Source organism: Cetorhinus maximus, chromosome 6 (assembly GCF_964194155.1).
Source record: "Cetorhinus maximus chromosome 6, sCetMax3.hap1.1, whole genome shotgun sequence".
NCBI classification, from domain to species: domain Eukaryota; kingdom Metazoa; phylum Chordata; class Chondrichthyes; order Lamniformes; family Cetorhinidae; genus Cetorhinus; species Cetorhinus maximus.
In genome coordinates, this window is record NC_135884.1 from 95,496,696 (window position 1) to 95,511,633 (window position 14,938).

Sequence of the window (14,938 nt, forward strand, 5' to 3'; positions counted from 1 at the left end):
TTCTATTAATAACCTTACAGCAAACTCAAGATAGGATGAACTCAGAACTAGTTTATTTGCACACACTCAAAATGCAAGAGAGGAGTTGCTACATTGCCTCCTTTGCATTCATACAGTAAAAGGGAGAGAAAAGAAAGATTTATAGTGCAGAAACCACAGAGAAAAGAAATACTGTTTCACATGGGTTCCAAAGTCCATAGTAAAAGTCCAATGAGGTTCTTCCTTCACAGAAGTTGATGAGCTGAAAACTGATGCTGGATAATTCACTTTTCTGGTGGTGTTGATTTCACAAAATGAAATAGGCATGTAGAGATGAATCAGTCTTGTAGGCGATGATACAGAGTTTCCAGCAGAAGCAGTGTAGATGGAGGCCAGGTGTCCAACCTGGGCCAGAGCTCCTTGTCTGTGAGGCTGCTAGTCAGATGATTAAACAAAAGCAGACTGAGACTTTGCAGTTCAGCAAGGTAACATCACTGGTTCCACAAGCCAGAGGCCCATGTCACAACTTCCACCTCTGCACGTACTCTTTTGACAAAGGACATGTATCCCTCAGCTGGGATACACGAGATTGTTAAGTGTCTCAACCATTAAGAACTAAAAGGAAGGTTGCGGGCCCTTTGGCTTAGCAGTTGAGCAGGCTCCTGTTGGCCAGCCTGGGTAATGAAATGCAGGAGGCCTTTGTCTAGCTCTCTTTCAGTTTGGTTGGTACAGCCCATAGGAGGTCATTAGTGGCTCTTCGGGGATAATGATGTGCAAGTTTCTCTGATAATAGCAGGTAGCTTTTTTGGTCAGGCTCACAGACAGACATAGATTCAGCCATTTCAGGTCTTTGCCCAGTATGAAATTTTTAGAGATAGCAATGAGCATATCTCTATATTATTTAAGAAAAAATACAGGGCGAGGTTTTAGTTCCTCACAGGTGGCAGAGACTCCTTGCTGCTACCAATGCCATTCAGATTAACTGTGCTTCCTCCTGGTTGTAGCATAATGTTATTGTGATTCAGAGAAAGGGGAAAATACTGACTTTTGTACTCTGAGGTGTTCATGGAAATGGGGTGCGATAAGGATGGATTCAAAAATAAGAGTGAATGTTTTAAATTCAAGGTTCAATTGGAAATGGGAGTCACCGTGGGTTAGTGAGAACTGGAACTGTGGGAGAGTGAGAACCTAGATAAGTGCCACAGAATTTTGGACAAATTGGAGTCTGTGGATGGAGGACCCCATGTTTGAGTCGCCAAATCTGGAAGCAGTAAAGGAAGGTAGAACTATTTCAGTGGTACAGGGGTTGATGGGGTAGTTGATGAAAAATAACCATCTTTACAATGGAGAGGATTCTGGGTCAAGCGGGACTCTCTAAGGTTGCAAACAGTTTGATTCAGCCTGAGAATGAGCCCAGGGATTGGATGGGGAGTGGTGGGGGGGTTTGGCGGAGAATGTAATCAGTAGCAACGGATGTTACAGCACATAAACAGGCCATTTGGCCCAGGGAGTCTACATTAATATTTTCTCCATTTGAGAGAAAGCAATTGTGTTTATATAGTGGCTTTCATGGTTAAGACATCCCAAAGTGTTTCAAAGTCAATGAATTGTTTTAAACTCACTGCTGTAATGTAGGGGAAAATGCAGTATTTTGCATACCACAAAATCCATAAACACCAAAGAGATAAAATCAGATAATCTGTTTGAGATGTAGTTTGAGGGTTGCCATGACACTGGAAGTGCTCTCCGACTCCCCTTCAAATAGTGCCTTGGGATCTTTTACATTGACCTGAGCGAGCTGATGGGGCCTTGGCTTATTATCTTGCCCTTTTTTAAAATCCCATTTTCAATCTTTTTTTCCCCCACCACCGCCCATTCCCCCCACCCCAACCCCCACAGGGTTCATCTGTTACTTGTTCCATGTTGTTCTTTCACGCAATGCTACCCTTGTTCTGCTATAATCACATTCTGCTTTCTTACCTTTATGCCACTATCAGCACCTTTTTTAGCACTAACCACTACCATCAACACTCCGCTTGCCCTTCAGTGATATCTTTGTCAATCCCTCCTTTGTCCCCACCTTTCGCTGGCCTTCTATCCAGCTCTACCCCCCTTAAACAGCATAAATTTCATCACATTTCCATTTCACAATACACGTACATGCATAAAACTGCATTGTGACAACTTTCAACATGTTGTCCATTCAGATGGTTGTGTTGAAGGACAACGAAAATGCGTTTTAAATAATATAGTGGTGGTTAAATCTGCTTTGCGGCACAAAATTAGATTTTTTTTCAAGCTCGGAAATTCGGTTTGTATCTGGAAATGAGTTTTAAATGCCAGTTTCCGCATTTATTGCAGCATATAGCACACACTCCATTACTGAATACATTTGTGGGCATGGTTTATTTGTTATACCTGTACATTTTAAATTGTTCAAGTTTTCTTTCCTCCCCTCAGCTGTATAGATTCATGGTTTGAAGTGAACAGATCATGTCCAGAACACCCTTCAGACTGACCTCTCCTGGCCTGCAGCTGCTTATAGCCTTCTGTTAAAGGTAAGAAGACAGATTTGTAAATTAAAATTTGCACTGTAACAACGTGGCAAAAAAGACTTCAGTTTGCCAATATTTTTCCCAGGTGACCCAGTAAACATGAAAGGATATTTTTCTGAAGGTGAAGTTTGAGCAAGCTTAAGAAGTACTGGTTTGTATTATACCTGACTTGAGATTAGTTGTTGTAGGCAAAACATGAAAAAAAGTTAATCCTTGCCAACAGTGCAGCATATCAACAACTGAACAGTGGGTTCATTTATTTGCTTTACAGCAGTGGTCCTCAAACAACTTCTTGTGGGTAAGCACTGCTATGGACCCTTAGCTTCTAAATGACCATGTCAGTACCTGAAAGGTGTGTTCTCTCATATTGAGCTAGTGTCACCATGGGATTTGTAGAGGCTTTAAGACAAATATAAAAATGCCTGGGCTGCCAGACAATTTGCCAAAAATAAGTTCCCCCATAGCCAGTCTCGGCACGTCATTACTCTTTTGCATTTAGTCTACAGTCAGCCATGTGGCACTACCAGTTTTGCACAAGTGAAAATGCCTAAAGGTGTGTTACCATCAAGAGAAAAGTATTATACACAGTACCGATATAACATGCTAGTGAGAAGATAAGGTATAAGGTGAGAAGATATGCAGTATGTCTGGCTGTGGACTTACACAAATCTTATTACCTCAATGACCTCAATTTAAATGGCATTTGTTTTACATGTTTATGATGTGTTGCCACACAAAATTGGTTTAATGTCATTGAATTCTACTGTGAGAGACAACCCTGTAGTATGAAAGGGCCATAAAATGGCAGTGAAAAGGGCATTGCATTAATCAACGATTACAATTCAGTTTAACAACTTCAGTCTGAGAAAGTGTGCTCAAAGTGCAGAATATTGCAACGGACTTAAAACATTTAGAAGGCAACATACCTTATGTAAACTGAAACATGTAATCTCTTAACCATTTGTTGTAATAAGTGCTTGAGTCTTGCAGTGAAAATGGGGCAAGCACAGTGACTAGATAACACATGCCTCATTTTTTCACTTCTAAGATCTATTGGACAGCCAACTTAACGAATGCCCCATGCCTCCAGTGGTTGTTGTGCTACACATTAAATGTTGGCACTGTGGTTTTCAGTAGCCTAATATCAAAAATGCAGTTTAGTGCTGGCTTGTATCAAGAGTCTTGTAAACAGCCTCCGAGAGATGACTTTGCATCTTATTGCACAGGCTGTATCGCTGCAAGTGCAAAGCCCACCTTCCCATTTTGGAACAGAAGCACAAGGAGGTCTTCTGTACTGTACTTCAGAGTCTAGTTGTAGAAAAGACCCGATTATCTTGCTAGCTTTCATTCTGTTAACAGAAGATGTAGTGTATTCTGAGTCCAGTATAGCGCATTTCACATGGAGCTGACCCATCGGGTATTCAACAGGGATCAGAGCAAATAATGTAGATACAGAACAAAAAAGTAAACGTTACAAACGGTGGAAATCTGAAACAATATCCAAGAATGCGGGAAATACTCAACAGGCCAGCAGCATCTGTAAATAAAAATGGCCAGTTAGTTGCGTGCACTATGCCGGCACTGAAGACTGCAAGTTGGATGGGCACTTTGGTACAGTTGGAAGGGATTGAGCTAAATGAATCTGCTGTTGTCTGAATACAAAAATTCAAATGATACAAAAGACCATCAATGAAATGATGCAGAGCTGTAAGAAGGACAACACACTTTATAAATTGTCGGTGGGGGCTGGGTGGAAACACACAAGAGAAGTGAGAAAATAAGAAAAAATATACAAAATCAAGCTGCAAGTGCAGTAGATATGACTTAAAAATGCAAGCAATGAAATAGATTCACCAGTGACGAGATGAGAAAAAATACAAAGCCACACCATGGACTCAGACTCCCATTTGCACTATGCCCTAATGAAGGGCCTCCAACCCAGACATCAGTTTATTTCATCGCCTTTTCCCTGGTCAGTGACAGACTCTCACTCACTGCTGTGAAGAAAATAATGAATACAGCGAAAATCTGAAGTTAATGAAGTCTGTGCTGAAATGAGAAGTCTGAGATTGCCTAGAAGAAAGATGAGCTATTGTTCTTGAAGTTTGCATTGAGCTTTGTTGGAGCAGTGCAGGAGACCAAAGGTAGAGAGGTCAGAGTGAGAATAACTAGGAGAGTTAATGTGGTGAGACACATGGAAGTTGCAGTTGCGGTCAGAACAAAGATGTTCAGCAAAGTGGTAACCTAATCTGTCCAAGTGAATGCATCATGAATAGCAAATACAATATACTAAATTAGAAGAAGTAGATGTGAATTACTGCCTTACATAGAAGTGCTTGGCACCTTGGATAACAGCGTGGAAGGAGGTATATGAACATGTATTGCAGCTGTAAATCCCACCTTTTACTTTTTAAAAATTCTATTTATTGGCCTGGATTTTGTGGTAAATTGGGCAGAAACTTCCAGTGACCACAAAATGCAGTTAAATGCAAAAATTGGGAAGTTGTTGTCCAAGTCGCCCTACTCTTCCAGAAGGATATGAAAGGTATCTCGCTGAGAGACTCCGTATTGAAATACTTGCAACTATATGACATTACTGTACTTATGGGACCCAATAAAAAATTGGAGTTGTCTATTCCAATATGTGAATCTTTAATGATGTGTCTTACTTACAACCTCTCTGACACTGAAAATTAACTGTTAAATGTGTGGACTCTCATTTCTTCACATTTTAATTTTTGGTTATCTTTTAAAATTAAATGAAGTTTTACATTTTCTTTCTGTCTCCTTTATCTCCCTCTCTCTTAAACCAATCTTTCTTTTCACCTCCCTATTTTGATTTCTTTACCTGATTTGACATTGAATTCGATATTCCAACTGACACTTCCTGGTTCAGACTCCACGCTGCTCATTTTTCTGCCATGATCATACAATTTCCAAATTCCCTGTAAAGAATGCTGTGCTGTTTTGGCTCTCTAAATCACAGTACCTTCCAGTGCAAAGTCCCAAAGAAAGTCTGTGGGAAAGTGTAATGTGTGATGGCACAAGAGCAAAATCTGGCCCACTTTCTTTTGATACATCATGGCCAGAATTTTTCCCTCATCGGGCGGGCTTGGCGGGGGCGGTCGGAAAGCCAACCGCATCCGCGATCAGCTCCACACCGCGATTTCATGCAGGCGGACCAATTAAGGCACAGAGCTGCCTCAGGGAGATTGAAGCACTTTTTTAAAAAATTAAAACAAAAATTTAATGAAACATGTCCCCTCATGTGACTCTGTTTTTAATTTCAAAGTAAAGTTTTTATTTAATTTGTATTAGCTTTAGGAAACCTCATCCCGCTCATGGATGAGATTTCTTAAAAAATGTAAAGGCTGCTTGGCCTTTTCGCTTGCCCGCCAAATATTAGGTTGGACAGGCAGCGTGAATTTCAAGTTAGTTAGCTTGTTAATGGCCTTAATAGGCCTCTCGATTATTGGCAGGCACGCAGCTGACTCCGTGCGCCCACCGAACGAAATGTCGCATGAGTGCGCGATGACATCGGGACACATGCCTGACGTCATCGTGCATCATAGTACACTCGTGCATGTCGGGCATGTGCCCACACGCTGAATGTAAAATTCTGGCCCATGACTATTTTGTGTACATACGATTTGGAATTACATTTGAAATGAGGGGAGGCCCCCTCCTTTATCCCGGCATGGGGGTGAATGGATCTGATGGTGGGCTGGAAGAAGATACATCCTGCCCCTGTCCCACTTCCATTAAAACTGGAAGTAGGCAGGTTGGAGGTTTGAAACTTTTAACATCCCACCCAACTTTATGGTTAAAGTTACTCCTGTTGTGTTAGATATAGTCTAATAACTCTATTATGACACTAAAACAAAACAAGCTCTGGTTTGTATCCTGACAGTAAATAAGATGATCAAAAGCTGGGGGTGGGACAGGGGCAGAGGGGGCCTAAAGGGATATCTGACTTCTAAGTATATCTAAACGGATTTTTTTTGCAATATTATTGCGATGGGTCTTGGCTTCGAGTACTTTTGGTGATTCATAATGCCTTAAGTATCTATTTCTACCATTTTTATCAGCAGAGAAATTAGTTTTGCCTCATGAATGTGTGCTGTAAATCAATGTAACACTTGATTAAACAAATTGCAATGAATCATCAAAGCCCTGAATGTTTGCTGCAGCATTTGAAACTCAGAAGACTATGTGCAGAATTCAGTGGGGTCAGTCAGTTACTGGCCTGCTTTATTGATTGCTTGGTACTATTAATTGCTTGCACAGCTCACACTAGTGTCAGCTTGCACTATATTATATAATGAGGGACAAAAGAGATGCACATGGTAACTTATCTCCTAATTTTTTTGTAGTGCGTGGCCAATTTGTTTAAGTGAGCAGGCCCTTTAAAAATTTTGCGCAGCTGCGCGCACAGTAACTTTAAAAAGCCAACTTGTGTGTAGTTTGTGTGGGAACCTTCTTGCCACACAGCTTAGAGGGAACAGTGGTACACATAGCATGAAATAACATTTTCTGTATTGTTAATTAAGAAGACTCTAATGTGAGTTAGCTACAATTTATATATTGTAGAATAAATTGGCTCACAGTCCATTCCTACCTGGTCAGAATTCTGCAAAAGCAGATTATCTACTTGGCGTAAATGCTGTCTGCATTGCATCTGGATGGATCTCTTTGTGAATTGCGAATAGGAAACCAGTATCAATTGATTAAAAGTACATGGGTGATTACAGAACTGCAGTATTTAGCACATCTATAAATGTTGAGTTATATCCTCCCATACGATTGTCTTTTGTATCCCCGTTTATTTCTCCTTCGCTTTTGCTGGCCGTTTTGAAAGGATTCTTCACTGTTTCTTCCAAACCTGGCTAATTGAAAAGAATCTAGCACGGTATGCTGCCACAGCAGGTTGAATGCGCTGCTTCTGGTGAGGGCAGAGTCTCACTTATGGGTTTGAATGTAGTGTCCTCTACATACTGCCGCTTGAAGTTAAATGCTGCCATCTGATAACAGCTAGTTTGTGAGTGGGTGATACACAAACATTGGAATAGTCACTCTTGTCCTTCCATGTACATGATTTGACATCTGAGAGTGGGTCAGCAACTATTCTGTCAACTTTGTAGAGAGAAATCTCACTTTACAAAGAAACCTCAACATTACAAATGTGTACTACTTCTGATTTTTGAATGTAGTTAACTTTGGGGAGAGTTGACTACGGGAAATTAATGAGCCTCATTCTGTACTTCCTTAGATTGTGATTTAAATCTTTTAACAAAATATTTTTCCGATCCCCTACAGTTTTGAACTTATTCCCATATACCCCTATTATTCTGCCTCATCAAGCTCCTTGGGCTCCAATAAACTTGGATTCATTTCTGATTTTTAAATCCCCTCGTGGCTCACCCTATCTGGCAAATCTCATGCTGACCCATACTCTCCATTCCTCTGGGTCTGTTAGTTGCTTCCCACTCACTCTGCCCCTTCCTCAGGTCTATCTGTCAGCCACTATATCTCTGCCCATTGCAATTGTCTTTCAAAGCTTCTTCAGCTTGTCTTCTTCAAAAATCTTCTTGATATTCTTTTTTTCTAACGTGCCTTCTCTTCAAATGTTACTCCCTTATATTCCTTAATTTTCTGTGCAGTATCTACCTCTCCCTCTGTCAAGAGACATTCTTCTAAGAGGAGTGCTCTACAAATGTAAGACACCGAAAATATTTTTCCTGTGCACTCAAAATGAAACTATTGAAAAATGAGAAACATTGCAGCACTCATGCAACTTTTCCTAAATAAGTCCTGTCTGTCAAGTGGTTGGTAAGTAGTTATTAATTATCCATAGTTAATTTACATTACTAAACATAAAATTTACAGTCAGTTAAGCATGAAAAGACTGTTACCAATTTTTTTTAAATTTGCAAAAGAAAATGCAGAGTATGTCAGACAGTACATAAAGGAGAAAAACAAGTTAATATGAGAGGCTTCACTGTTTGAAGGAACTTGCCATTAAAAAGCTCATAGAAAATCCTTAGTAAATGTAATGGTGGTCTTCATCCGCCGCTTACAGTAAAACCTGGCCCAGAGTGGCCATGCCCTGGGTGTGATTTATTGCTTCGGTTTCCATCCTCTCAACTTGGTGGAACTGATAAAAATATTTGCTGATATCTCCACACAAAATCCAAAAATACATTGACCTGTTGTTACTAACTGAGCAAGAAGAAGCAACATCTGAAATGCACTGCCTGAGAGTATAATGGAGCAGATTCAATTGTGGCTTTCAAAAGGGAATTGGATAAGCACCTGAAGAGAGAAAATTTGCAGGGCTACAGGGAAAGGGCGGGATAGTGGAACTACCTGAATTGCTCTTGCAGAGAGCCAGCATGGGCATGACGGATAAACAGCCTCCTGTGCGTAATCATTCTATGAACCTATGATCAGGCTTTCAAGAGCACGTTCGTTGTTTGATGAGGGTCAAAGAGAAGCTTTAATCTACTTAAAATGGAAAGAGAGTAGCCATTGATAAGGGAACATTGAGGAGATTGCAACGAAATATGAAAAGGTCAATCTAATCTTTAGTAGAATAATTTTGGAATCTGGAAACATGATGCTTTAAATTGAGTGCCAAGAAAATTGCAAGTAAAATCATATGAATCAGTACATTGTGATGAATTAGTTGCAATCTTTGGGTACACCGAAAATCTTATTCCTAACTTTGTCATTCCAACTGTAATTTTTTGTAATCATTTATCTTTGTCCATCTTACATTTTGTGTTGGAAATAAACAGTTCTACCTAGACTACAATGGTGGTGCGTGCTGGCACCATATTGCTGGTGACAAAAAATGAATTGTTTTTTCAGGATGGGTGTAAATTTAGGTTATTTTACTTATTCTCTGTGTTGGAGACAACAATATATATATTTTAGTGTATTCAGATGAACATCTAGTCTCAGCTAAGAGGTGGACTGGAAGACTGAGCAGCCTCATATGATCACAATGCATTTTTACATTGGTCATTCGATTCACCCCTTCTAATTTGCCGGTATGCTCACTGCAGTTTTATCCAAGTCATCCTCCTAAAAGGGTGTTGGCGACCATGGGTTTCCATTGGATTGTTCCACGATTATGCTTGGCAAAGTACTGCAGTGGTTTGCCAATGCCTTTTGCAGTATGGCTGACCAGGAAACTCTCCCCCTCTTTACAGCCTGCCATCTGGCGTATTGGAAGGATTTACGGGCTGACAATCGACCTGTTTGGCCACATTATGCATGCATGTTCCATGGTTATCAAGTCCTGATGTGGGACTTGAACTCGGAGCTTCTGGCCCAGAGGTAGCAATGCTACCATTGTGCCAAAAGACCTCCCATTATCCAACTGGAACATCAAAATAAAGAGTACACTATCTGCAATGAGATTTGAAAACTTAACAGCCAAGTTTGCTGTCCACGTCATCAGTCTTGTAGTTGCAGGAGAATCTGGGCCAATATATTGACTAAAGGCACAACAATCTCCTGTGTTACTGTGCCTTTAAAACCTGTTCTAATATTCTCAAACTAGTTTTGAATTAAGCAACAGGTAGGTAAAATTATAATTTGTTAAAGGAAATGTATTTTGAATTGTAGTTTTTAACCACTTTAGAGAAAACGAGCAGCAAAATATCCCTGAGAGGAAGCGTGTTTATTAGTTTTATGGAGGTCACAGTTTCTGAGTAGTAAGTAACAAACTTTGACTTTCTGTTTTTTTCCTACAGGGCACTTTGCTCACTTTGGCTAAGCCCTTACCTGGAGGTTAAGAATCTGATACACTCGAAGTTTACCCTTAAACTGAATTCCAGCAACCAGTTTTGGAACAAGAGAAACAAAAAGCACCAAATGAAATTTCTGCATCCCAAACTTGGATAAAGAAGGAAGTATGGGAAGATCACCAACTGGTAGATCGATCACATCAGCCCCAGAATAATGGAACGACTGATTCTATTTGAAAAGACTGTACAGGAAAAAAGGGGAAAAGGACTAGCCAAACAGAGCACGATTGCTTTTTGGGTTTGAGAGTGCTGTGGAAAAGTCTTGTCTCTGGGATGTGATTTCAAGGTGTCAACCAGAACAGGTTATAAAAGCAAAAGAGAGTGGAATTCACGTATGTTGACCAAGTTCTGAAAATGCCAGAATGTAAAGCATTGAGTGTCCGTGGGCTTGTAGTTGTGTCCATGATGTGTTTACACAGTGTCCAGTGTAGCCAGCGTGTTCTTGCTGATATGTGTACAGACACAAGCACTCTCCTGGTTTTTTCCATCCCACTTTGTGACAGATGTTGCCAAAAATTTAACACAAAAACAGACCTCCCTCTTGTACCGAAAGGATCTGTTCCTTGTCGACAATTTTCTGCCAGAAGCTCTCTCTGCACTAACATTTAAACCTGGAATTCTGTCTTCTCGAGCTCGTCAGCTCAGCGCTGCAAAATGACACAGGCATCCTAAAGAGACAGTTAAAATCTCTTTTTTTGCCATCCACCCAAGGCCCTTGTGGAATTTTTATGGCTGCAATTTCCTCTAGAGACTAGTGAATCTGTCCTGCTGTTAAAGATATCAATTTTACTTCAGCTTGTTATGTAGCCTGAATGTTCAGGCTGGTGTATTTATAACAGCTGGAGAAAGATGCTCCCTTTTGTTTGTCAAGGTGTTTTGATATGGTGTACCTTCACGATGTTCAATAAACTATTGAATGAGCATTTACATTAATTTGTGCCAGATAAACCGAAACGGAGCTAAGATTTCCCTTTTCTAATTTTATTTTGACAAACATCTTCACACACGAAAAATTACAGCATGGTGTAAAGATTTTTTTACTACTTTGGTTGAAGTAGGCTTCTAGTAAGTCTCAGGAAATGCAATGGACCTGCACATGACCCAGATGTGGGTAGTTTTCCACTTTCTTTAGGGACTACAATTACATTGGAAGGCCAGTTTATAGCAGCAAGGGCTTTACAATGTTTGTCAGAGCTATGGACTATTGCTACTATTCAGTAATGTGTTTACAGCGACTGCAAGTTGACAGGAGTAACTTAAACTAGGATTCATAGCCCTGCGCTCTCTGGTCATCCAGAACTCCCAAGCAGAGCCAGTACACTGATCCCCACAAACATTGGGAGGAACCTGAATTTGCTAGGCACAGGCAGTCAGAATATCAGGGAGTTAATTCCCTGTTGCAGCATTTACTAGTAAATTAAATGGTAATTTTTTTCCAAACAAAAACTAGTGTTGAGACCAGAGATGATGATTACAAGGAATGAAAGTTACATCTGGAAAATGAGTGTTCAGAAGGAAAATGTGGACCACGCACACCAGCATTTATAATAAAAATGGTGTTTGCTAGCGGATTTCGGAATCAAGACAAATTGCACTAGTGGTCAAAAAACCATTTGAAACCATGCTGCTAGCAGTTTTGGGTACTTCAAGTTACTGCATGACGGGTATTGAGTTTGAGCGTAAGATATATTACTGCGAGAAAATTGTGCTTTTCCCAGAAATGTGAGTAGGTCTGGCACTTCCTGGAACTGTGTACAGTCATTGTGATATTAATGTTTTGATGTGGTGGGTTATGGGCTTTCCCATGTGTACAGCAATTGACTTACATAGCAGGATTGTGTTGCTGCTGTTTTTACTGTGCGTTTGGTTCTAGCCTCAGCTTTACATTTCCCTTCTACATTTGTAATGGTTTCACTGTGCGCTCTGATTCTTTAAATGACTTGGCCAGAGGTCACAATGATAAGGTCCTCGTAAAGTAATCTGTTAAGGATTTAAAGATGTTCACACTTTGGGTACAGTGAAGCAAGAATTTACTCTTTTTAAAAGAACTTAACTTTGGTTTAAAGATGTTGCACGATACACAGCACATTCATAATGACTTAAAGTATTGCACTTTTGTTTTCTGTGTATGTATGTATTTTTTTTAGTTTACTGGATGCTTTTGCACTGCTTTAATCTGATACAGATTCTCACCTGGGTGGTCAGTCCTTTTTTTCAAGGTGAACATTGTAAAAAGTATATCAAAGTCTAAGCTTATTTACTTAATTTTGAATGCCTCTTGTGTAATTATTACTTACTCTGATTTATCCTGTCATAGTGCCTTGAGTTTAAACCATTTTTGGTGCTCTCATTGAGCTGACTAGTTTCCAGCCTGTTTTTTGGTAGTTTTGATAAATCTGAGGGAATTAACAGCGCAACTATATTTTCTTCTTTCTTCACAAATCCCATATCAAGTAATAATTCAAAAAAATACTTTTTCTTTCAAATGTGTGTGAAGGAAATATGGAGCTAAGATCTAAATTAAAATTGCATCAACTCTTTGTTCCTCATTCTCATAAAATTCTGTCCCATTTCTGCTCGATAGCTGAACATCTAACCTATAACAAATGTTTAACTGCTGTCTCCTCTTCTCAACAGCACAACTGAGATTTATGGCACCATCCAGTTTGTATCTAGTCCAGTTGCAGCTGTGTACAGTATTTGACTGCTTGTGTCAAGCATGGATGCCACCTAGTGGCACAGCATTAAGCAGCCCAATTCAACAAAGATATTTTTAAAAGCAGATTGAAGCTAGCATCAACATTCTTGCATAAAACCTGAGGCATATATTTTTTAATGGAAATTAAAGGAAAATTTTAAATACTCAGCTGCTTCTTCTGCATCTGAAAACATTTTGACATTAACATTTTGGTATGAAACACCTACTCAAATCCTTATTAAGAATTTAAGGGTATTAGAGCATTTGTTGATCCTTTGCAAATGGCTGCAATAAAAAGGAAGTTGTCCTAAAGCTGCATGATTCCACAGTTGTGCCTGTTTTTTCTTTGTTTTGACTAAAATTACTGTTAGATAGGGTAGTCACCAAGTGCTGTCCTACAGGATGTGGGATAGCGCCTGTTATTTCTCATGCAATTGACCTTGATGATTGTTTTCACTGGGGCAGGAATTGATCATTTCCCCTCAGTCAGGAAGTAAAGCTCATCAGGTAAGCCATTGCAGGCCACAATGACTCTCACAGTTAAACAGCTGCTTTAGTCAAGAGGCCCTGGGAGCAACTGACTTTCTTGTCAGTCTGGAGTGATGAATGGTGCATGGCATGAGGAGAGGAAAGAGCAGCTAAATTGGGAAAGGAGAATTTGTACCTAAATAATTAAGATGTATTGTTGCTCAAACATTTACCCAAAAAAATACTTTACAATACAGTCCAATTTATTTTCCCCATAATTTCTTTGCCTATGGAGGTTGCAAAACAATTCTGCAATATCTCATTTGTTAGTTTAAAAATGGAGAAGCTCTGATTGTTGATTTGCAGGGCAAGTAAGATCCTGATTATTAGCTTCCCATGCCATTATTCTATCAACGTGATTTATACACTCATGTTGACATGTGTGTCTTCAGGTGCCATATCCTCCAATTGATTTTGACCACTTTTCCACAGGGAGCACAAGAGCAATGATTTAAGGAATTGTGTCTCTTAAATACTGCTCCATTTTAACAGCTGAACATCGCAGCCATGGCCCAGACTACTTGTACGCATTGCACTTAGGAGGCTCTCTCTCTCTCTCGTGGTCCCTCAAAGCGAGGAGGATGCTTGCCTAGGAGTACATCCCATAGCAAGAACCTGCATGTGGAGTCTTTTAACATGGGGAGGTTGCTGCAATGCAGCTACTACATGGTTGCGGCTGACCGGGAGACTCTCCACTCTTATCGCCTGCCATAGACATATAGGAAGAATTTGCAGGTTGATAATCAGCCTGTTTGGCCACATTATGAATGCAGCTTCCATGGCCATCAAGTCCTGGATTGGGACTCGAACCCAGAGCTTCTGGTTCAGAAGTAGGGATACTACCCACTGCACCACAAGACCTCCACTCAGGAGACTAATACATTATAATTCAAAACAATTTTTTTTAAAGTACAGGTACTGTAAACTTTTCATCTCTGTTGTAGTCATTTTGTTGAATGCTGATTCCATTGGAAGATAGAAAGTAGACAATTCAGATTCTCAAGCCTTCTCCATTCAGTTAGAGCATGGCTGATCTGCACCTCAATTCCAAATACCTGCCTTTGCTCCAATTCCTTTGATATCCTTGCATAACAAAAATCTATCTCTCTTGGTTCAGGCGTTAACAGCCTTTTGTGGGAGGAGGGGCTTGGGGGAGAGCTCCATATTCCTACTAACCTTAGTTTGAAAAAGTGCTTCCTGATTTAAATCCTGAATGACCTCACTCTAATTTTAAGATTGATTTTGATATCCCCTATCAGAGGAAACAGAGTAAATATGGAAAAACTGTCAGATGTTTCTAATTTTTTAAGCACCTCGATCAGATCAGTGCTTAATCTTCTGTGCTCAAGGAAATACAAGCCAAG

The 14,938-nt window shown here is 40.0% G+C and overlaps 1 protein-coding gene across 1 annotated transcript in view; it reads left to right on the forward strand.

Annotated features, from left to right (window-relative positions):
- The window catches only part of znrf1 (zinc and ring finger 1), a 260,146-nt gene extending 245,669 nt beyond the window's left edge, over positions 1-14,477 (forward strand). The window contains exons 4-5 of the mRNA XM_078544110.1: positions 2,440-2,537; positions 10,295-14,477. Of these exons, the coding sequence (XP_078400236.1) occupies positions 2,440-2,497 (58 nt within the window). The 3' untranslated portion in view covers positions 2,498-2,537; positions 10,295-14,477. The remainder of the gene's footprint in view (positions 1-2,439; positions 2,538-10,294) is intronic.
- The last annotated feature ends 461 nt before the right edge of the window (positions 14,478-14,938 follow it).